Below are 24016 nucleotides of genomic sequence, written 5' to 3' on the forward strand. Positions count from 1 at the left end.
ATGATTCAATAAGATATGATACCATAGAAATACGTTATGATACAATGGAAACAGTATGATACAATATACTTTTTTTTATCTTGGACTCATGATAGGCCTATAGCTGTCTCTGTTACAGCAGAATATAATCACAATAGTGAAATGCACACAGTTCCCAGTCTTCCATAGCCATTATGAATAACACATACAGCATAAGCCCAGTAACAAAAGTCCATGTAAATATTACACAATCCCTACAGTCGCATAGAGATTTGTTTAAAAGTTTCAGAGAGGTAGAAACAAGTTGTTGTTGGTTTTAAAATGATTACACAGTAGATAATGTCATTCATTCTTATCAAGACATTTATATCATATCATATCATATCATATCATATCATATCATATCATATCATATCATATCATATCATTACAATGGAGAAAGTTCATGATTCATTTGTAAAACCCTCATTTCTCTCATTCAAATATGAACTATTCCTACATGAGTTCTTCATCAAACAGGTAAAAGCTGTAACTGCTAACCTGGAACACATGGTAAAAAGAGCTCTGTGAGTAAAATAGGCCACACTTCATACCCTCTGTTGTAGCTTCCCTTCAGGCTTATGTGTACCCACCCAGAAATGTAACTACTCGTCAATGCAACCCATTGTGTAAGTCTGCTTGGTATGCTGTGTTTACACATCATACTGCTTTGATCAAATATAATGAATATAATGCCTCCTTGAAACAGAAAATGTAAAATGCTGTAATTATTGTGCACACCTGGTCGTTTCTGTGGTAACAGACATCAATGTCTTCTTTCTTTCAATATCGCAGTAATTTCTGAAAAAAGGGACTGTTGTTCAAATTGTGATCCCCACATACTCATACATTTCATTCAAGTAAGCTCTCTTTTCAGTCATCACTGTCAAAAGCTGTGGAACAGAAACCTTGCTATCAGCTGACTCTTTGGGGTGGTCTTCCTGCACACCAATGCAGGCACACTGTTGCACAAATATATCAAATGCTCAGAATGATACATCTCACTCACTGAGACTTCATCATATTCTGTGTGAATCCTACAAAGAAGTAAAAACCAAGCCTTAAGCCGCAAAAAATCCATCTGAGAGATAGCAGGAGACCATTTAGAGTGGCCAAACCAACAGTTTGGTTTATGAGAACAAAAGAACACTAGTGAGCTCTGGAACACAAAAGGGCTTGAACGTCCACAACAGACAACAGCGGTGGATAATCTCAGGATCCTCTCCTCAAGAAAAGAAAAGAAAAGCACCTTCTCAACATTTAATCAAGTGAAAAACTTTCTCCAAGTAGGTGGGCATATCACTATCCAAATTTACCATAAAGAGAACACTTTGCAAGAGCATCAGAAAAATTCAAGAAAAGAAAGACCTGACTGACTTTGACAGAGAAGTTAATATAAATACATAGATACATATATAGACTGAAAAAAATATTTGCAATGTGAATTGTAGATAGCACTGCGCCTCACAGGAAGTTCCTAGTTTTAATCTTGGCTCGGCCCTTTCTGTGTGGAGTTTTCTCTGAGCACTCCTGTTTCCTCATAGTCCAAAAACGGTATGTTAATGCTAACTGATGATTCTGAATTGATTGTAGGGGCAAGTGAGAGCGTACATGGTTGTTTGCCTCATTTGTGTCTGTGACGGCCCTGTGATAGACTGGTGACTTGTCCAGTGTGTACCCTCTCTCTTGCCCAATGGCAGCTGGCATAGGCTTCATTTTTATTAAAATGTATGAATTTTTCTTGAAAAAATCTTAAAAAGCCAAAAGTTACTCTATCAGAGTAACAGGAAATTAAATATATGAAATGGAACTGCTCATGATCCAGAGTTTACAAAAATCATCAGTAAAGCATGTGAAGGCACAGTGTGGAGTGAAGGTACAATAAACAAGTGGAGTAACCAGTCACAGCCAAGTTGGTGACTTGATCTCAACCAGACTGAAATGTATCTCACTTGCTGGCCACAAGACTACAGACAGAGGGACCCACAAACAAACAGAAATTGAAGACAGCTGCTGTACAGACCTGCCACTCATTGCCTGGAAAGTATTGTTTACAATAAAGTATGACAGTATCAATTTCATTACTTGTTATTGCATTTGAGTCCATGGGAGTAAAGCATTTGTTGAAGAGCTATAATTCCTAAACCTTTCTTTCAATTTAGAAATGAATCTGAGGAGTCTACGTATTTATATTCATATTAATCATATAATAGAACATGTGTTGATAGGAAGCAAAACTTTACTTTGTGTTACAATCAAAATATTACTGGACCTGAAAATAGTTGTTTGATATTAAAACAATGCCTTTATTTTTTTTTAAAACTGTGTATGTGTGACTAAAATATGATGGGAGAATTCTAGACTTTAAATACCTTACGAAATACTGTCTTAGTAGCCTTTTAAAATCAAAATCTCACCACTTATAGGCTGTGATTATTCCTCACTTTGTTAATGTGATATTATATCTCTTTTCCTATAAAGCCTATAAGGAAATTGTTCCTGTGTCTGTGCTCCATGTTTATGTTCCATGTTTATCTCCTGACAGCCCATAACATTTACAACAGTGCTAAAGGTTTCACACTTGCTGTCCACATTTACTCAAGCTGGTATGCCGAACGAGTGCGTAATAAAAAGAATTGTTCCCTCTTGACGAGCTTCTACTCAGTGGAGCCTCCTCCAGGGGTCGGGCGGTTAAGGGGCCTGTCCCAGCAGCCTTAATTTATGGGTATCTCTTTGAAAACACTGGGGAGTTGTGACTCTGTGGCACCAGTTTTTGGTGCTACAGCTGTTTTTACTGTCACGGCCGTAAAGCTCCCCTGGGAAGGGAGAGGCAGGAGAGGGAGAGATGAGAACAATGGCTTGTCATGTAGCTTGGAGACAAGCAAAGTATTATGAGTGGAGAAAAAGAAGAGGTGTGTGTTGGGTGTGAGTGTAGAAACTCATCATGAAGTAAAGATAGCAGGGGATCACATCTGTGTATTCAATCTTCCTGCCAAAAGGCAATGCTACTGGTAATAATAAACATAGCCTGGACCTTTCTTTTCCTTTATCTCCTTATTTGTTGCTTTTCCTGTCTTTCCTACCTTGGCTTTGATTCTGTTTTGCTCCTGTCACAGTAGTTTGTTAGAGCCATTATCTGTGATAGTGGCTGCTCTGGAGACCCTTTCTGTGTAATCAGGAGAAGAAATGGGTTTAGTTTCCTGAGAGCTTTTTAACACAAAATCACCATAATTCTGTGGGAAATGTGATTTTTCACTCAGGGTGAAGCTGGGAAATTTGAGTACTGCTTCTTTGTCATGAATATTTAACCCCTTTATCCGTTAAGAGTCTAACCAAGGGCGAAGTGCTGTGGCTGGATGCTGATAAATACGTGCTTCACATGTTGCAGGGATGCTGCATATCCCAGTTGTACAGATGCAATTGAAGCATGATAATCTATTTTCTCCTCACGCTCTGGAACGTTATCAGAAAAGGTCGAGCACTCCACTTTCACTTGGTGAGGATTTCACCCATAGAGAAAACTGTCACTATAGCTTTCTCAGATTTATTACTGTGTTTTCCAATAATCTACTAAGAGTTTACTGCCATGTTATCAGCTCTGTGAAACTGTACTTTGGCACAGAGGTGCACAGAGATAAATGCTGGAGCTACAGTAGTTGGAAAACATTTTCTTCTGTCTCAGATCCTCAGGTAATTTGGCAGACACATCGATCATGCTCTCACCACCGTTTGGTCCCTTTGGTTCCCAGTCAAAAGTACTTTGAAACTATTCTCTAACACTAATCTTAATATAATTCCTTGTGCACTTTGAGCGAACAGTGTAAGCCAGTTGTTTTCCTGTCGGAGTGTTTCACTGTTAAAGACTGTGATGTGTGTAATGACTCATATCTATAGTCCCCCATGAGAATAAAGGCAGAAGAAAAGTTAAAACATGGCCAAACACAAGTAGATGCAACTCTATGCCATAACGTTGTTAACAGTAATGTCTTTTCCCCCCTTTCTCTTTTATGTGTATGTCAAAGCATTAGTGAGCTATAAATTCAGCATGAGTGAGCGGTATCTCGCTTTTTCAAGGCCACGGTCTCTTATACAATTGTTAACTTTGCCACTTATTCTACAAATAATGAATGAATGAATAAAAATGTTTTTTTTTTTTGTTTTTTTGTTTATCCCAAAGGGAAATTTATTTGATTGGCTCATTTGATCATCTGTTTCGCCTGTTACTACCTCCCTTGATGTATGAGTGGCAGATCAACCTGGACCACCCCATTCTGCCTTTTTGCCTTTACATGACAATCATGTGCAACAAAGACACATCAGTCCCACTGGTCATTTAGAAAATAGAATAGAAATAGAAAAATACTTTATTCATTCATTTGTGGAAAAAAACCAAGAGTCGTGCTCGTCACCTCATCTCGAACCTATGTATCTGTTAACTTGTGTTAGACCAGTTTTTACCTCAGACTTCATCCACAGGTTCCCTGTTCTTCTAAAAAGAAGAGTGCCTCACTGTTGTTATGTTGTTCTTGTAGAGCTGTGAAGATATTCTTGCACTCTTCACCTAAGTGTGCAGAAATATGTGCAACTGGAACTGCAGCTTAATTAGGACGTACGGCAGAAAAACACAAATAATGAGCCCAGGTACGACGAAAGCAACAGGTTTCATATTTACACCAATTTAACATAGGTGGCAAGGACTACTTTACATTTGTTTAAAAAAAATAGCAAAATGCTTCAGAACATGTGAATGCACTTCAGTGTTTGAAATAGTTTTTAGTTTGGATAAACAACTGCCATGACAGTTGTAATAATCACAAGAAAGCTCTTCTGGTTTTCAAAAAATATCCTTTTTTATTTCACAAGAAAATTGTTCACATTTATCATATTTATCAAACTGGTCTTTTATATAATCTATATATATATATATATATACATATACACATATAATACACTTTTACTTACACATTTACAAAATTAGGCAACAAGAAACCAGGTAAAAAAAGACTGACTTCAGTTTTATTCATACACTGTTGTGCTTTGTCGTTCTGGCCAGCCGGTCCAATGAAGATGTGCTTGGCAACTTGGTTTGGTGCTGTGTCTGGTCTGTGGTGAACTGGGGACGATAACTTTTCCATCTGATCTAAAACTAAACGGCTGACTACTTCCCCTTGTTTTTAAGAAGTATGTTACGTGCTTGTTTTCCAACAATGCATCATGAAAAACAGGGTTTAGTCCTACGCTAAAGGAAGATATTATACCAGATAGTTTGACCAATACAGGGGCAAGATCCAACACACAGAGAATTCCAGCCTCTCTGCAATACACACAATATCTCATCAGTGTTTGCTTTTGGCAGAAATACATTTTTCCCCCAACACTCTTTCATTCAGACACCTCCCAGCTCAGGCACATTCTCCTATTCTCTGTTCAACACACACATATTCTCTTTCACACAAACACTTCCTCCACCAGGGGAGAGAAGGGAAAGCCCTCCAGTTTGCCATCAGTAAACATTTCATTTTGTGAGCACATGGTATGTACAGTAAAACCTCTCAGCTGCAAAAGTCATAAATTATTTTCACAGAATGTACACGTAATATAATGTAGTGTTTTTGTGTCGGGTGATAGTGTGTGTAGGATTGTTGTGGAGTGTATGTTGTCTGTACTGTGCAGTATTAGTGCTACAGTATATAAGCACATGGTCTGCAAAGAAATGGTCATGAAAACAGCCCCTGTGTCTGTAAATGCTACATTTAGAGAAAGTAATCACTTGAGACATCAACGCCACTCAATAACAATAATAACAACACGACAAGTAGTACACAATACTCAAGGGTGGAATAGTGTACAGGTTGAAGAGAGGGCTGATCTTTGGCTCAAAAGGTTTGAGTTTACTTTGCCTTTACATGCGGATGTATTCCATCTAAATATATTAATTAAACATTGGGTGAATTGGAGTCTGTGCTCTTGATTGTTCTTCTTCAACTTCTTCATATCTCTATGAAGGGATGTGTCTTCAAAAGAGGGTTGATTTTTGGAGAGCCCCCCAAAAAATACAACTCAAGGAGAGCTTTGTCTTAACAACGAAAAAATACTGTCATCTTCTGAAAAACAGGACAAAGCATCAATGCTTTGTTTCAAATGCTCAAAGTTACTCAGCACATGCGAGTCCATCTGTACTTTACAAGCTTAAAAAAAAAGTCTCTCCCTGTGGCCAGCACTGGGCATGGATTTTTAAGTCAGTGGTTTACAACCCCACGGACTGTCTTCATCGTAGTCCCTGAAAAAAAAAAGTTGTCTCCTTTCGTGTACTCTCAGTGCAACAAAAGCAACAATGAAAACGGGAATAGCAATGACAGAACTAAGAGTGATGCAGGTGTCACTGCAGAGTTTGTCCGTACACTCTTCTGAACGTCCGGCAGGATTACCACTGGGTCATCTGCTTGAAGATGGGAAACAAAAAAGACACGTTAGTTTCAACTCCAGTGTAATTCTGAATGCACCTGCACTGTCTGAAGGTCAGAGATAATTAGAGAGGATGAAGGACCAGTCAACCAACCTGCAGGCAGTCTGTTGGAGGGGTTGTGAACACCACCCCCTACTCCAACTCCAGCCCCATCTGTGCCTCCTTTAGCTACTCTGGCCTCTTGAGAGCCTAACAGAAAAGACAAACATTAGCACATACTCTGCTTGGGTCATAACACAACTATTATAGGTGACAGTGTTATCAATTTTCATCTGAGGGCGTCAATCTCACCATCAGCTGCAATGACGTCCACCCTGAGCCGGAGACACTCTTGGCCATGGTGGTGCAAAGGTTTAGCTGCATGGAAGAAGGAAACAACAACACAGGCATTAAGAACCAGACTAATGCACTTATCCTCCCCTTAATCCACCTTCATGCATGCGTGCATACAAACACACACACACTCACTCTAATTCTTGGCAACAGAAAGACACAAGGACAAAGCTTTAGGAGGCCATCTGTGAACAGGCCAAGAGTGTCTTGTCCTGCCGTTTATCTAATTACAACCATGGTCAGGGTGACAAAATTGTTTGAGCCTAGTGCACATTCTAGCAGGACAAACACTACTTAACTGAGCTGGCACCCCAACCCCTGGACATGATCAGTTTCAAGGAGCTGACCACTATACTCGAACATTTCATTAAACCTTCGCATAGGGCCACAGTAAGATTAACATTTGTCCCTCTGAGTGACATATCTCAATATCTTTGAATTGAATTGAAAAATAAATGTGTCAGTGCCCCCCTTTTTATTCTAAAAAGCTCATAAGTTATGTTTGTAATGTCAGTTTTAACTCTACTTGAAAAGGTTTAGGTGATTTAAAGTTGTTCTTTTTTTTTTTAAATCACATGCTTTTGCTGACACTCAAGTACTGCTACAGCAACTCTCTGTCTGAAACACTTTGTTTTTTAGTTCGTGTCTCTTTAAGGCCCCCCTCCCAAAAGTCCCAGTCGGGTCAACAGGCAATTTGGAAATGTTTTCTGTGGGAATGTAAAGTTTTCCTTGGTATAGACTTATACTTCTGGTTATAATCAAAAAGCTACAAAACTGACAAAACCAATATTTTGCTCAACATTTTGTTTAGTATCAGCATGCCAAACTGACATCTTGGACATGGGGAAACATTAAAATGTTACAACTATCAAAGCATGTTCGTTTTTTAGCGCAAAGTACATATAGGAGGTCTGTAGACTACAAGGGACTGACAGAGAACAAGACTGTCTGGCAAACGCTGACAAATCTGAGTGCAATAGTGACACTTACAGATATAATAGTAGCTTTCTCCTTGACGAAACTCTTTTCCCAGAGTAAATGGAGTAAAACGCTGGAACTTTTCGGAGAACTTCTCAGGAGCGTGAGGGGCAAAGGGATGACCACACTCCCAGCGCATCTGGTCATATGACTGAGGCTTGCAGGAATCGTAGTCCTCCCGCTCCACCATGTAGAGCACGTAGCGCTCAGCGTCCAGCAGTGGCACCTCACCCTGAGGGTAATGGGGGCAGACGATATCCAGGTAGTCATTCAGCTTCACCTCCACGGTGTATTTGTCCCATTGAAACCTATGGGGAAGAGGAAGGGGAAGAAGGTTACGAGAGTGGCAGGACACTGACAACCGTGGTTATAGCATTGGATGAGTAATAAATATAAGCCTCAAAATCTGTGATTATATATTGATCTGGTGTACAACAGGGAAATCAGAGAAAAGAGTGACAGGCCTGATAATGAGAGAGTGATTAGGACAAAGAGAGAATGTTTGTGTGAGAAGATGTGTGCATTCAGGTAGAATTAAGAGGGAAAAACATAGTAGAGGAAAAAGTGATCTGCAGAGAACATGCACATAAATATGGATGAACGTGAGGCTGGAGTAGCTGCTGCTGTGCTGTGAGTTAGCGCTGACTGCAAATTGATCCCACATCCCCCCAGGAGTTAAGTGATGTTTACAAAGAAACATTAGCAGTCAGTTAGCCTGTCAAGACAGGAGATGAGTATCGACATCTGCAGGGCTACACAAACACTCAAACAAATAGTGCAGCAGAATGCATAATGACAAATGTGCCTAAACAGAGACACACCTGAGTTTATAAAAGAAAGGAAGAAGATTGTCACATATGTTTTAAGTCATTCATCAGAGTGAGATGAACACACACATATCACATTCCCTTTCATTACAAATACAGAGACAGTCAGACTGTCTCCCCTCCATTCCTCCCTACGCTCCTCCACCCTCTTTACGATAGTCTTTAACTAAATTTCCTCATCTTCTCTTTCACAGAAGCACCATTTATCCCCGCTCCACATCACTGCACAAAAACAATCTCATTAATACAAAAAGTTTGGACCAGTTAATAAACAGTTTAGCACACTCTGAAGCAGTTTGCCTTATCTCAACAGTCCATGAGTCTTTCTCCCTTTTGGGTTTGCTTTTAAAGATATTATGAGTTTATCCCTGGGGAATTGTCACTAAAGGTATTTCAGCTTTGTCTCTATCCCCCTGACTGAGTGAGTGCTCCAGGGGCGGCTCACAGCTAATGCTCTCTTCTCAGCCAAAGCCATCTATCAGCAGCCGAGAGCAGTAGCTGACCACTAGCAACACACACACAAACTCACACACTTCACAGTAATTCTCATCTATCAACAACCTAAAGCTGTAGCTACCTACTATTTACACCCACTGAGCCCATACAGCCATACATCTCCTCCCTTGCTGCTGAGCACCCAAGTGATGCCTATCAGTTTACCATCTCCTACTGTTCTGGATTACCAGACGGATCTCTGAGAATGGATGGGATTTGACAGACTTAAATATTTTCACAGCACACAAAGAGAATGTATGTGTAATATAGAGTTTTGTTGCTTTTGCAATGAATATATGAAGGTTAGTCAGGCTTTCAACAGCCCCTAAAGAAATAACCAGCTATCTGAACTACAGATCATATGAGTTATGAGTTCTGAAAAGCCTGGAGGGTGTTAAACTGACACCTTTATCACTGAAGTATTTTTTTTTCTCCTTGAATTCTGGCATTTCTCATAAAACCACCTTAATGTAACAAGTAGCATTTGGGGGTGTTGGTGTGACAGGGTCCATGTGTGAAGCTAACGATCAAAGCGCACAGGCTCCAGTCGCTCATTAGTTAGTGATGTTGTTTGTTGCCGCAGGTCTCCCCCCTGGTAACAGGACAGACGCAGTGGCTCCAAACTCCGGCCCCGACTCCTGCTCCCCTTTTGGCTCCCTTCCCCCATCAGTTTACTCATCTCTGCCTGACTGCATTCTTTCACTGCTGATGACCAGATAAGAAGCAACACCATCACAGCAGCAGCATAGGCTCATTAGAAAACAAGCATCTTTTTTAAGTATTCTGATGAAATTTCCATCAAACTGTGCTGACAACAGAGTGCACTAGCCAACTTTCATGGTGGAGAACAATAATCATCATTTTGTCATAGTCCAGAAAGCTTGCTGCTTATCAGCAGTTTGCCTGCCACACTCTGTTTACCAGATTGCCGCTTAAGTGTTTTTCCCCCTGCTACTTTCAGTTCTAGTTGAATCGATAACGGCATTGAACAACACTGTTGTCTGCTTTTTGCCTGACGGTTATCATCCCCTTTCAAACACTGAAAACACACACAAACACACTCCATTCACCCTTCAGCCCTGATTACAAACTGGTTGCGGTATGGTCCTGATGTGTTCATCAAAAGAGGGTTAAAGGGGGGGGTGCAATTAAAACACAAAAAAGGGTATTTAAGTTGCCCTGGGGGGGGGTAATTAGACCCTCCTGCTCCCCATGTCCCAGCCCTTTTAGGGTGAGAGTCGGGGGGGAGACATGAATAGGAGTGGGCGAGGGGGGTCAAAGGGCTTGAGTTGGGAATGGCTTTTGAAGTTTCTCTCACTAAGTGTTTCTATGTGAGTGCTACAGTTACTTTATCAATGCCGCTGTTTCATACAGTGACTCCATTCACTGTGTACCCACGCTGATGGAGTAGCTCACTTAGCTGAGAGAGCTGTTGCTGAATATGCACCAGGGGAGGCTGGCTAACGCCTTTTATTAATGGCAAATTGTTTTAATTATCCTGCTGCCTTTTGTTCGCCTCTAACGCCTCTGAACTGAAACGTTCCACATGATCAGCTTAATTAACTGATTGGAGTAACTCCAGTCAAAGAGGGCTTTGGCTTCTGTGTTAAAAAGTTAAGCAAACATTGAAAATCTTGCCACCTTCACTTTTAAAACCCGCCATCATTCTACTTTCCCCAGTGTGTGCCTATTGTTATTTCCCTCTGCCAGACAGTTTAATTCTCTGTGTTAATAGCCTGTATTGATTTATTCCTATTGTTTATGCCAGGATGCTTTCTATTAATCATGGTGGAACTTGAAGCATGGAGAAACATTTGTATTCTCTATTAAAGAATGATTTGTGGAACTATGGCATGCTGCAAGTATTGTTTGCACGTGTGTCTGTCTTGGCCTGATACATTTAAATGAGCGATTGTTTATGCCTGTGTGTGTGTTACCTCTCGAGAGCTTCGTGGAATCTGGGAGTGTGTTTCAGTCGTGATAAGGTGGATAATGAATGCCAATAACGAACGGCGATGAAAGCAGCGAGAGAATGTAAAGTGGTCAGATGCGTAAGCTCCCAATCTGGAGAAAAATAAGAGTACAGACTGTATCCGGCTACTCTTCCTCCTCTTCTAAGAGGGAATTCCTGATTTATTGGAGGCTCTTCAGGAGCAGTCTAATCTCTCTTCTTTAATCTTCCTGGTCTGCCTTTTTTCTTTCTTCTCTACTGCTATCCCCTCCTTTCATCCATCCATCACGCTCTCATCTCTGTGCTCTATCGCCCTGTGGAATGCTGGATCTCTAAAGCGAAGAGGCCACGATGTGGATCAAAGGTCGGACAATTGCCAAGTCAGCACTGGAGAATTTTATACATGGGCAGTCAGCAATAAAAGAGCTTTATGGATTTCAAATTCTATAGATGGATGCTACGACAGGACTTACTCCCTAATCGAACAAAAAGGTTTGAACAATGAATCTACAAATTTAGATTTAGTCTCTAAGATGTCCAAACAGGCAATCTAGCCACATAAACAAGGATCATTTCTCCCTGGGTTGTACACACACATACTAATGTGACCAAAAGTTGACTGGCCTATGTCATGGATGAGTGAACCGGAATGTGGGGGACCATTTAATCGACACGTCCGAGCCTGGATTATTGGGTGGAGCAGAGGCTGAGCTGGGCTCTATTCATCAGCACCAGACCCTGCTTAATACAGAGGCTTAACGTGGACAGTGAGGCCTAGAGCAGGGGCTGATAGCTGGGTACAGAGTAAGTGGTGAGGCGGGCAGGGTGGAGCTTTCTTTTACTCCACCTCTAAATAGAGAGGAGGCATTACTTCTTTACACTGGAGTTTCAGAGTTCAAAGGAAACACATAGACAATGTATAGGTGGATGTAAATGTGTCCATAGTTGAAAAATGTGGACTGTGTGGGGTTAACAGAATAATGAGATACTGGGCACAAGGGAGCAGTTCCCTTCAAGATAAATTTGTTAAGTAGGTGGCGCTTAAGTGAACTGTTCAATGTTATTGCTCAAATTCTTCGTGTTTCATTTGCCTATCTGTTCATCCATCACTGTTCCCTCCCACTTGCTGTCCGTCTTTCATCACTCAATAAGAAAACCAGATCCTCATGTCAACTCTGTTCCTCCCCCATCCCGATACTCGCTGAACCAATCGCAAACTGTCCTGGTGGTATTCCAAATATGCAACTCTCTGACCCACTGTTTGCAGAGCCAAGCACAAAGTGATGTGGGTATGCCGGGGTTGTCATAGAAACAAATGTGGTCCAACTCTTTCGGCTCTTCCCTTTAAACATAATATTCCAACTTTCTTTCTTTGCCCTGTGTGACTTTTTGTCATCCATCTCAATCAGCTTTCTCTAGTCTGCCATTCAACCTTTGTCTGCCTGCATCATTGCTCATTCCACCGACGTTCCTGGCTGAACAAGTTAAGTTCCTGTTGCCACCCAGAGAAGTGACAACGCTTTAAGTCCAGCAGAGAAATAATTGGCTAACTCCGCTGGACTAAGGAGGCTTAGATGAATACATATGCTGTTCCCAACTGTCTCCTGAGCCATTTGTATCTTGTAAAAGGCCCAGAGCAGAAAGGTCAAAACTGACATCACATTTCTCAGCAGGCAAATATCTGTGCCAGAAAACTGCTGAACTGATTTCCACAAGGTAAAACTTTCTATTAAAGCTCTATATTATTTTTCCACTGGAAACACAGTGTTAGAGTCAAGCTTGATTCATTCCACTAGGAACTGACAGTGTGGTATCGCCTGGTAGTATTGGTAATACCACAGCTCACCTCTAGGATTAACATTATTTCATTTGGGGGGCATATTTACTCACTACATCTAGACTTTCAACAAACAGGACAAAAAAGGCAAGAGAAAAACTAAAGCTGAACAATAGTCCATGTTTACACAACAAAACGAACACAATGGCTTTTTTTCCCCATAGATAATATCTAACTTTTACCAGCAAATTCTTCCTCATTCAAACCCATATGCACTGTGACAGCGTCACTAAGACTTGACAAACAAGTCTGGGGGATACGCATACACACTTTTTGGTTCACACACAACACGGAAAAGACTTGTGACTTGACTGTAATTATAAGTCTGTGTCCTTATGGAGTTGTTCTTCCTCTATGATTTCTTGTAAATCACTGCAGAGTAGAGGAGCACAGGGGGAAGGAGTAGGGGAAGTCTGGTGCGAAGATAAGGAAGAGGCAGAGGGACAGGCAGAGTTCAGAGAAACATTGGCGTGGTTCATTGGGGTAACACTGATCAGAGGTGAATCCAAACTTTTTGTTTTTGTCCAAATGTTTGCAGGGAAGGCATGAAAGATGAATCCTAAACCATCTGTGACTCGCCACAGTGTGACACATCCTTCTTAAATCAATTAATCACCACCAATCTACATATTCTCACCCTTTAAACATGCCTCATACAAGCCTGGGAAGTTCAATCAACTCCTTGATCCAAACTTTTATGGTCTTGCGTGTGTTGGTGTGTGAGAAACGTATTGTTTATTGTGCAGACAGGATACGCAGTTTTCCCGGGAAAATACGTTAACAGGAAGTGCAGCACTACGCAGGAGACACACAGCAGACAGCGTGCAGACTGTGGCAACGCTATCAACATGCCTGCGGGAAGTTAAAATCTTTGGCCTGATTCACTATGTAGTGCAGTCAATAAAGCAAACCCTACTGCCTCTGGCACTGTAAGACTGGGTGGGAATATCGAACAGGAGGAAAATCAGGAAAAAAAAAACTTCTGTCGACATGGTAAAGTCTGTAAAGATAGGAAAAGTCAATATGTTATAGAGATCGTTTAGCATGTGACGTGATTATCATTTGTTTGACAATCTCACTAAGCATTTTCCCCCAGATTGAATTTAGCAGACAGATTACAAAACCAGATTAAGAGTGGTGGGAGGGGAGATGGGGGCAGACAATTGCGGACAAAGATGGATAGACTTAGGAATTTTCTGAGGAGAATGCAGACCAAAAGAGGGGGAGGGGCATACAGCCAGATTAGGAAAATAAGTGAAACCTGAATGTTTTTTTTTTTTAAAGGAAAGTGACTTTGGCTCAGGTTACTCGGAAATCACAGAAATCCCTTTTCTATTGCACCCACCTAATTACACCCGCCAACGTGCTTACCCTCTCTTATCTTCTGTCTCTTAAACATGCATGCAAGCACATGCAGAGAAGGCAAGCAGACGCTTCTACCTTCAACCTATTTGTTTTCTCATTATTTCAATTTCCCTCCTTCACTGACTTGAGACTGGCTAAGACTGGATTCACCACTGCCACCACTTCAGAAAGAAACTCTATTAGGAACACACACTCACATGCACGGACAGGGATGTAGAAAGACCAAACACCTTTGCTCAGCAGACTGGAGTGGCTTTTCATAAGAAGGTAGAAGAAGAACTCTTTAAAGGAAAGAGTGAAGCGGGGAAAAAAGTGAGAAGGAAAGGGCAAAGTTCCTTGTGACGGATCACCACGGGTGCCAAGAACGATAAAAAATTCCACACCTCTTAGCGTGCTTCCCCTCTGCCCCCCTTCTCTGAGAACCAGAGTTGGAGGTGAGGAAATAATAGACTGAAAAGGGACAGCTTGTAAAGTTGAGATAAAAGCCGGAGAAGGAGCGAAGGGGACCAAAAAGACAGAAGGGGCAAAGAATGAGAGTTTCCCAGAGGCAGAGCCATGACTGTGTGAAGAGAGGCTGGCCTGAGTGGCAGCGAGTATTCAGGGACCACCGCCGTGTCAGAATGACTGACAGATTGATAGAGGCCTCGCCACTTCATCACAAAGTGAACTCTAACCCTCGATCAGTCACACCAGTTACCATTCTCTTTCTGTGGACCACTGTGAAGACCATTCCCCAATTTGTATGGGACGCATCACAAAACAGCCACATTAACTGGATAAATACCAAGAAAAGCCCTCATGTGGGTCAAACATACCAGAAATAACTCTCTTTTGAGCCAACAGAGAACAATACAATCATATTCTTAATAAAAACAATGCCAGTAATGGTGCAGTAAAACTACCTGAAATGTAGAAAAGCAAACAAATGATTCAGAATTTGAACAGGTTAGCTAAAAAAATGTTTCAATAGAAAAGGAGTTGATGTAAAAATAAGTGGATCAGTGTATGAGTGAACCATGAAATGGTTAAAAGATTCACAGAACCAAGCTAAAAAGGGAACCTGGCCAAAAAGAAGGGGAGGGAGGTGGAGGAGAGAGGGGGAGACAGGTACAAAGCAGAAGAGGGGGAGGAAGAGAAGAAGGGGGGAGTGAGTTAAGGTGGAGGTCTACTCATGCTCTGTCAGCAGGGAAAAAGGATAAGGAAGAAAGAAGGCGTGAAAGAACAGATTATTGCCTCACATTGCAGTTGTAGAGTCCAGAGGGCTCCTGGGACGATGTTAATAGTCACAGCCATGTGGGACATGTATGTGTGTATGACTGGGTTAATGCGATTGAGAGTGTGTGAGTCACAGTGAGTAAAGCTCATGCACAAAGACACTCCCTTTACAAAAAACAAAATTTACACACTGACATGCCAAACCAAGCTGATTGGTAGCACCAGTGCACCTCATCCTTTGAATCAAAGCTTGCTGGTGATTAAGCTGTTGCTAATCAGAAACAAAGGCTGGAAATATAGAGACTGGTAAAATGTAAAAAAAAAAAAAAAGAGGGCTGAAATGCAAACATTGTCGGGAACTGATTTCATTCATGCTGAAACAAAGTAGTCATTAAAGTTCAAGCAGACTCGACCTTGGAAGTCAGCAGGCCCCAAGGCGTCCTCACTCATAGGGAATGTGCATATGTATGAGTGTGTGTGTTGCTGAATCTTTCAACAAACAAGCTGAAAAAGGGGAAATGAGCTTCTACCATATGGACCAAAGTGATCAATCTGTGATCAATTTGATTAACGACAGCTCCCTGAGTAATGGGTGGTGCAATAAACTTTGACCAGAAATAGGAAAAAGCACACACCACGAGGGAAATGATGGACGTCAACACATTGTATCAAGTAATGGGTCAAAGCGGAGAGGAGATGCTGGAAATTATGAAAACACACTGCAAGAAAACCTTTCAGAAAATCTCTGCTTTTCTGTGAATACAGGATTAAGACTAGCTGAGGGGAGAGATTTAGCACAGTCTTCTTGAAAATAAGAGCAAGTGCAAAAAAAGAAGGATTACCATTATATACACTAGCATGACCACTGTCATTACACAACAAAACGCCTCCCCATCTGGGACTTTGACTTCACTCCGATTTTCAGAGAAAAGCTTTGTCGCTGTAATTACGGACTTTCTGAGAACATTAAATGTTGCAGTTAAAGCCACATGGGGAGATAAGGGGGAGAAAGTGGTTGGGTGTAAGCTTGTGAGAGAACATTTGGTGTTTGAGTGTGAGCCCCACACTGATTGATTTAGATGGCGTCTGTTGGTGTGATTGAGTGATTGTCTGCCAGGAGTCTGTTTGAGCTTGCCTTTCCATGTGTGTCAGTGGGTGTGTTTATGTGTGTGGGTGCATGTAGAAGTTTGTTTGAGGAGTGCAAGCCCGACCCTCTTCGTACCCCGAGCCATTTTCACCCCAGCCATCATCAACTACAGTTCTAATTGACCCGCACTTATTTCGAATGCCCCCTAACCCTGACAATTTGAGCTCCAATTTCTCCTCCCTGAGCAATCCATCTCTCTCCCACACAGTGTGACCCACTGAGCAGGCTTCAGCTTACCTCCTCTGTCTCTGTCGTACACCATTATTACTCGTCTTACCACCTGAAATATGAATGCCCTCATGTCTCCCTGACAGCTACGTACAACCTCATGTGATGTCTCTTGATTTAGGAGGTATAGCAACCTCCCACTCCCCACAAAGGTTAGGACTCTCTGTCAGATAGAGGGGATATTGCTAAAGATATTTCAAAACATTCCACTGTGAGTCAAGCCTGTAAAATCAACACAAAAAATATAACCCTTTCTATGGAAAAAAACTCTTCCTGATAGGATGTCAGCACGTGAATGAATAACCTACAAATAAATTAGCCTGTAGGACTCATCCATGTAGAACTTACTTCAGGTATCTGCAGCTACTTGATATATTTACCTATACAGCACCTTTCTTGCCTTCAAAATATAAATTGTTTAAAGGTCCTACTACCAGTCTGCAGAGATAAATACATGATATAACCCAGTAAAAGTAACCCTGCAGCAAAGGTACACACAGATTGCAAAACGGATTCAATCTGAACAGGTAAGGCAACGAATTACAGGTCAAGAGTGCTATAATAACAGGCTCAGAAACCGAGTATGGGGGAGGAGACAAGACTCCCAAGTGTCTTGCATTATCATGTCAACAGCAGCCAGTTGCTTCCATCACAAATTCATCACAACAACCGCGCTGAATATGTATGAGTTGCAACTATTCCTGTTCATGCGAGCATAAATCATGATTTTATTTTATTTTTTTGCACTGAGAAATGGGTTTACAAGTTCAGTTAAATATTTAACACACAGAAAAAGATCACAGTCACTTATTTGTTTTACTGGAGAAACGAAAGAATACATTAAAACAGATATTTACTTTGGGTTGGTGCTGTTCCAGAAGACGCTGTGCCGCTCCGCTGAAGCAAACCAGGCGCAGACGCTCACAACCAAGCCAACAATCCAAACCAGATCCATGGTGAAGAGGAGTGGAGGCATGCAGGGACAGGAAACACAACTCAGGTAGGTTGTGCGAAAATGAAAAATAAATAAATAAACAAAGTTTCCGGAAAAGTCCTCGTGTGCGCACCAGAAGACTGCACGCTCACATAAACGGTTGCAGAAGATGGAAAGGATCTGATTTTATTTAGAGAACTGAAAAAAAGACGGAGAACAAGTACGTGAAAACTCGGCCAATCCGTAGTGAATGAGAGCCTGAGTTGCGTGGAGGCTGGTTTTGTGAAACGCACAGAGACTTGAGCCCTGCCCCCTCCGTCAGAAGAGACCAATCAGGGAGCTGTCCGAGAGACGCGAGATTCACAGGCTTCATTGTATTTACGTGCTGTACACAACATTACTAGAAAATGCGAGCATAAATCCATCCATCCACCCATCCATTTTCTTTACCAGCTTATTCCAATTCAAGGCTGGGTGGGGTGGGTTGTGCGCTATCACAGCTGTCACTGGGCGAGTGGCAGGGTACACTCTGGACAGGTCGCCAGTCCATCCCAGGACCACACAAATACAAACGAGACATATTCACTCCTAGAGTCACTTTAGAGATAACAATTAACCTAACATGCATGTTGTTTGGTCGGTGTGAGGACACCGAAGAGAACGCACGCATGTACATGGAGAAAATGCAAACTCCACACAGAAAGTCACCAGCTGGGATTCCAACCAGAAACCCCTTGTAAGGTTACGCTAACGAGAACTAGTCACCGTCACAATCATTGAGCTAAATTAATCATGCGTAAATCATTAAACGTCTGCAACAGGCCAGATATAGCGGGTTTTTTTTTTGTTGTTTTCTTTTTTCTTTTCTACAGTTGTTCTAGACATATCCTTTTAAAACTTCCCAGAGCAGAGATCAGGCTGTGCTTTGACTAACAGTTCTAAAACATTATGTACGTTTTTCCCCTTGATTACTTTGCAAGAAACCACATGCAAAAAGAGGAAAGCACTTATTTTTTCAAATTATACGAACAAATGTTAGTTGGACTAACAGGATACTAATTTTAAGGTTAAGACATCTAACGTGGAATCCCACAGTGGAAAAACTATAACATCAGTAACATATTACCATCAAAACAACACCACCATAAAAACAGGCTAGAATATTACCATCACGTTAAATTACTACCTCCCCAACACAACGAAAACAAAGCCTGCACATTACAGGTGCAAAAACAGCATTTTGCATTACACTACATTATATATAGCCTTTGCAGTTATTTCGTCAACCTGTGAATGTGTTCAAATTGTGAGCTTTTTCTCCTTATCAGTCACTGAAGTGCACCACCCTGCTTGAGTACTGTTTGACCAACATTTGGTGTTTTAGCACAGTGATTTCTGAAACTGCATATTTCTGTGCTAAAGGTTTTCTATGACTCTTCTTTATAATGACAGACATTAGTGGTGCATGTCACTGTGTTTTCCTTTCAGTTGTTCAGTCATCTGTTGTAAGTTTGTCATATTCACATGGGGGAGGGGGATTTCTGCTTGACACGGTACTTTATTAGTAGCATAACTTTGACAGGAATTGCAGGAAATGCCAAAAACAAAAATACGTTTAAAGAAAAGGTACCCATTCTGAATAATCAATTCAAACAGCTAATAACACAGAGTTCAGAGATTTGACTTTTCAGGATATGGATAAGATTCAGGGAATGTGAATTTGATAAAACTCTGCAGGGGTAGGTCCATCTTTAAGAAAGCAGAGGCAGCAGGATGCACTCCTGATGTAACCAGGATGAAACACTTAATCTGTAAGGTATTCCTTTCACAGAAAAGAAGAGAAGGGAAATAAACCAATGCATTCTTGTAATAGCCAAGGCTCCTTGTAGCCCTGAGCTAAACCTTTCAAAGTCTTATGTTTGTCATAAGATATATCTCACACATACATGACATTTTAGAAGGTTTCAGTTGACAGTCTCATAAGATAATGATTAAACTGTCAGGTAGGCTATTGATTTAAATCAACTGTTCAGCTGACAGTGTAACTGACATGTGGCAGTTATATTCCACTTATCTGGTGCTCCAAGCAGAAGAGGGTGTGTCTCAGTAAAATCCCCCTTTTTTTTATCTCCTGTAAATCCAGGTTTAATTCTTTGCTTTATTGTCCTGATCTTTGAATTATCTTCTCTATAAGACACCTACTCCCATAATCGTATTCAATTATTTGCATTCTGCAGCCTGCAGCCAAAGTCCCTGACTCAAGGGGAGAACTTTGTGCACTATAGATAATATATTCTATGTTTAGTGGTTGTGAGTATTCACAGTGTAGGCAAGCTGCATTAAAAATTCTGTCCAAGCTGACAAACCATTTCAAATCTAATAGTGTAGATTCAGAAAGGCATATATGCATTGTAATTGTGTGCCATTCTATGTCAAGCAGGTCATCTATAAGAATGGGTTTTGTATTCATGGAGAGCGTTCATCCAAGTGACCATTTTTTTAGAATCTCATTGTTTTATCCGACTCGGTAGGAAGATAAGAGGGTAAGAGGGACTGCCAGCATAATTGTCATCTGCATTGCAGTGTTTGTTGTGGAAAAGCTTTTGCCACATCAACATTTGTGTCAAAACTCTATGAAGAGTAAAATGAGAGGACCCCTAATTTCATACAAACCTGAATTTGTAAACAAGTAGAACAAAACAGCTGCTCCCTCAGTCCAGGAGCTTGGTTTGTGTTTTTTTTAAAATACACGACAGATACACAAATAAGTAGCCGTGGATCTTTGCAGGCCTGCATGTGCACACAGACACAAACACATACGCACAAACACACATAAACACAACCCTTTTCACCTCAATTCCTGACTGAATTTGCACTCTGTCAGAGTCTGCTCTGTGGCATGAAAATAAGATATAGGAAAATGATAGGGAGAACCGTTTAATGCAGGCATGGGAACTTGACTGTCCATAATTAGTTGTTTTTTTTCCCAACAATTTCAACCGAAGTAATTAGCTGATGTAATAAAAATGCATTTTCCAAAGATAAATCAAAACATGAAGTTGTTTTTTTTTTTTCCTGAAAACTGAAAACTGGAATTTGTTTATATATAAGCATTTGTATGAGCAGGTTTAATTGCAGTCATATGCACCATTTTTGTCTTGAGTTGTCCCTTGCTTTCTGGTGCATAACCATTAAAGGAGAAGTGTTTGGTCCCTTAGCTGTGAATACAAATGAGAGGTTTAATAACAGAGTGTCATCGTGTTCCCCTCCCCAAACAACACCCCACTATCTATTTACATAAGTGGACTCTGCTGGTGTGAACAGTGGAGCAGCCCAGCAGTGCTCGGTTCAGTGTGTGTCTCACTACATTGGCCTCTTTGGTTTTTTGTGTCCCATTGTTAATCAGTGCAGCTCCACTGCAGGAGTCGTTCCTGAACCTATGAGCTCTCTCTTTGCAAACAATAGAAGTGAAGTGTTTCCTGTAATTAGCAATACTCAGGTCTACCTCCACTTAAATAAAAAAAAAAGCTCAGTGAAGATCGCATAATAATCGTTCCCTCTACAGCTTGTCCGTGACAAAGTTTGTTCGTGAACTTGTTATTGCTTGCTCTGGCACAGATGATTTTCTCTAAAGTTTCCTGAGGCAAGACAAAGCAAAGCAAAGGATAAGGTGGAACAATTTCACAACGAAGCCAAGGTAACCAGTGAGTGACTGTAACACTATGAAAAAAGAGATGAAGTGCCTTTGCTTAATCAATTGTGGATAATCATCAAAGTTAAACAAAGAGGTGTCTGATTATATCAACTATCCAGTGGTGTGTGAGAAAGTAGGGTTCACTGGGGTAAAGCGATTAAGAGCCCTTTTCATATATACATGACAGCTGTGAAAGTTTGAGATATGATTGAGTGGCTGCATGCAAGAATGAAAATGTCTCCATGGAATAAGGTCCAGATGATCTCTTCAGGAGCTCATGTGTGATGGAGCTGGTAAGTGCCCATAGAATGCATGGGGAATGACTGTGCATGCTGGCAGCGTCTACTGTTTTACATTTCATCCTGCTTGCTTGTATAACACTTTCCATTCTTTTGTCATTATGTCCAAATACATGTCACATTAATATTAAGGCTGTAAACAAAGCACTGTGAGTTCTGCCTTGTGTCCTGACTTCTGTGTGCTATCTGGGTGCTATTTCAGGGTATTTCCAGTACAGAGAGCACATGTCAAACAATCTACTGCTATATGTAAACAATATCCAGACCTGATTCCACAGTTTGTGTGTCAAAATGGTCTCGATAGCATCTTGCACCTTCTGAGGACTGGGTTGGTACCAGTGGCTCACTGTCAATTAGCAGTTCTTCACATTTTAACAGCCAAACAACAGGCTCTATGTCCAGAGAACTGGTTCTAAAGCAGATCCAAAAGCTGTCAGGTCTATAACCAATAAAAGCTTTCATCAGGAAATGAGGATTGGGTTACTGCAGCCTCACATCACCTGAAAAAGTGCAATAAATACCTTTGTCCACATGTCCGAAATGTACATCTATGGTGTTGTTTTCTGTTAGGCAGCATTCACGTGACATGACAAGAGTCAAAACCTATGAATAGTACAATGTCTAAGCCAGAAGCATGTTTTTTTTTCTCTGATGTTATTGCATGTACACCAAACCATGTACATTGATTCTAGCTCTAACTATTTAGAAGCATAAGGTCCAAGGTCGAGTCTGCTTGAATATAGTATAATAAAAAAGAAAGGAGTCTCTAATGGGATGGAAGTAGAAAAGGACTGTGGCTGATACAGCATTGATATAAAGTTTGCAATAGCATTCATAATTTTAAGAACAATGTTAAAACACTGAAAGCAGAGATTGGAGGATGAATAATGTGATATGTAGAGGAGTTCTTGGCAGGAGATCAGAGTAGGCTAATTGTGACCCATCCACTGAATCAGGCGTGCGGATCAGGCAGAGCAGAGAAACATCTAAAATCTGCAAAGGAGGGCATCCCTAGGATCATGACTGGGAAATACTGTGTGAGTGGGATGTAAACAGTGATGTGACTCTAAGGTGAATCTCTAGCCTGTGGAACAGGAAACAAGGTGATAGGTGAGCTCTCATGGTGTTTAGACACTCAAGAAAGCACACACACTCAGGCACACTGACAACAGACAAAAATGTACGCAAGCAAATCCAACACATAAGCAAAACTAGGAGACAAAGAGCAGCTTAGAAGGAGGCGGATGAAGAGGAGGAAGATTGGGGAGGAAATGCAAACACAATGTTAGATAACAAGAGAGTAAGACCAAGAATGAAAGAAAAAGTGAGGAGGCGTGTGTGATGAGAGTGAAAACCTTTAAAAAGATGTGCTTAAGAGGGACAATATGCAAAGTAAAATGATGCTGGAGAAGTACAGCAAAGACGGCATATAATATAAGGCAAAAATAAATATGTTTCACCAACAAATGATGCAAGGAGACCTTTGGACCAGTAATTAGCCAATATGTAACATTCACTGACCTGTAATTACAGCTACCTCCCTTGGGTAAATTGAAATTTTAGAGTGCAATACATCATTTTCCCCAAGACTGTCACAATCTAGTAAGTGGTTTCTGAGATATTGCAGGTGACTCACAGACAAACAAATACAAATGTTGAAATGTAATTTTGCAAAGGGTGGATAGCAGCGTGAAAGGATAGAGCCATCACCCCCCTTTCCTACAAAGCCAGGCATCAAAAAGTCAACAGGAAGTTTAATAACAAGGATGAGCTATGAAGGAGGAAGACTTAGAACAAAGGTGAAAAGAGACTCAATGTGTACACATAAATATATCTCAGGAAAAGCAGAAGGAGGGACTGAAGCCAAATGAATGAGAGGGGGCTAGCAGGAGTGTGACAAAGATAGAAATGGGTAGAAAACCAATAAGAAGGGTATAAGCGAAGAGGAAAGGCAAATGTTATAAGATGTTCAGATGAGTTGTAACATACAAATGCATTGGAGGCAGGGCCGCAATATGCAAAAGCGAGGTTCCACTGATGAAACAATTCGATATATCCAGATATATAAGTGAGAAGAAGCATGATTTGAAAAAGCAGAGGTAGATTGATATTGCACTTACTGAAGAAAATCTGAAGCAGAGGGGAGCCTGACAGAGTTTTAAAAAACTGGCTGACAGATTGAAAGGAAAAGGTTTGATTTTCAAGCAAGCTTTTAAAAGCAACAATGAG

At 41.0% G+C, this 24016-nt stretch overlaps 2 protein-coding genes across 3 annotated transcripts in view; both read right to left on the minus strand.

The window, feature by feature from the left end:
* The window catches only part of s100a10a (S100 calcium binding protein A10a), a 150955-nt gene that overhangs the window by 42681 nt on the left and 84258 nt on the right, over window positions 1-24016 (minus strand). The window lies entirely within an intron of this gene.
* efna1a (ephrin-A1a) lies at window positions 6004-18045 on the minus strand. 2 transcript variants are annotated; one of them, XM_072369932.1, is made up of 5 exons: window positions 17718-18045; window positions 7808-8103; window positions 6776-6841; window positions 6578-6673; window positions 6004-6457 (listed from the first exon to the last, which is right to left on the minus strand). In XM_072369932.1, the coding sequence occupies exons 1-5, from the start codon at window positions 17834-17836 to the stop codon at window positions 6333-6335; spliced, it is 702 nt and encodes a 233-aa protein (XP_072226033.1). In that variant the 5' UTR covers window positions 17837-18045; the 3' UTR covers window positions 6004-6332. The 2 variants fall into 2 exon arrangements, with proteins under 2 accessions (XP_072226033.1, XP_072226032.1); XM_072369931.1 differs by having other exon boundaries at window positions 6004-6460.

Source organism: Leuresthes tenuis, unplaced genomic scaffold (genome assembly GCF_036924035.1).
Source record: "Leuresthes tenuis unplaced genomic scaffold, fLeuTen1.0.hap1 SCAF_18, whole genome shotgun sequence".
Classification (NCBI taxonomy): Eukaryota; Metazoa; Chordata; class Actinopteri; order Atheriniformes; family Atherinopsidae; genus Leuresthes; species Leuresthes tenuis.

What these genes read in the sequence shown, in the direction of transcription:
- efna1a (XM_072369931.1), bottom strand. Translation starts at nt 17,836, where the DNA reads ATGCCTCCACTCCTCTTCACCATGGATCTGGTTTGGATTGTTGGCTTG. An exon ending in GGACGTCATTGCAGCTGATG is followed by an intron (nt 6,674 to 6,775) that starts GTGAGATTGACG and finishes CTTTTCTGTTAG; the next exon opens with GCTCTCAAGAGGCCAGAGTA. An exon ending in CTCCAACAGACTGCCTGCAG is followed by an intron (nt 6,461 to 6,577) that starts GTTGGTTGACTG and finishes CCCATCTTCAAG; the next exon opens with CAGATGACCCAGTGGTAATC.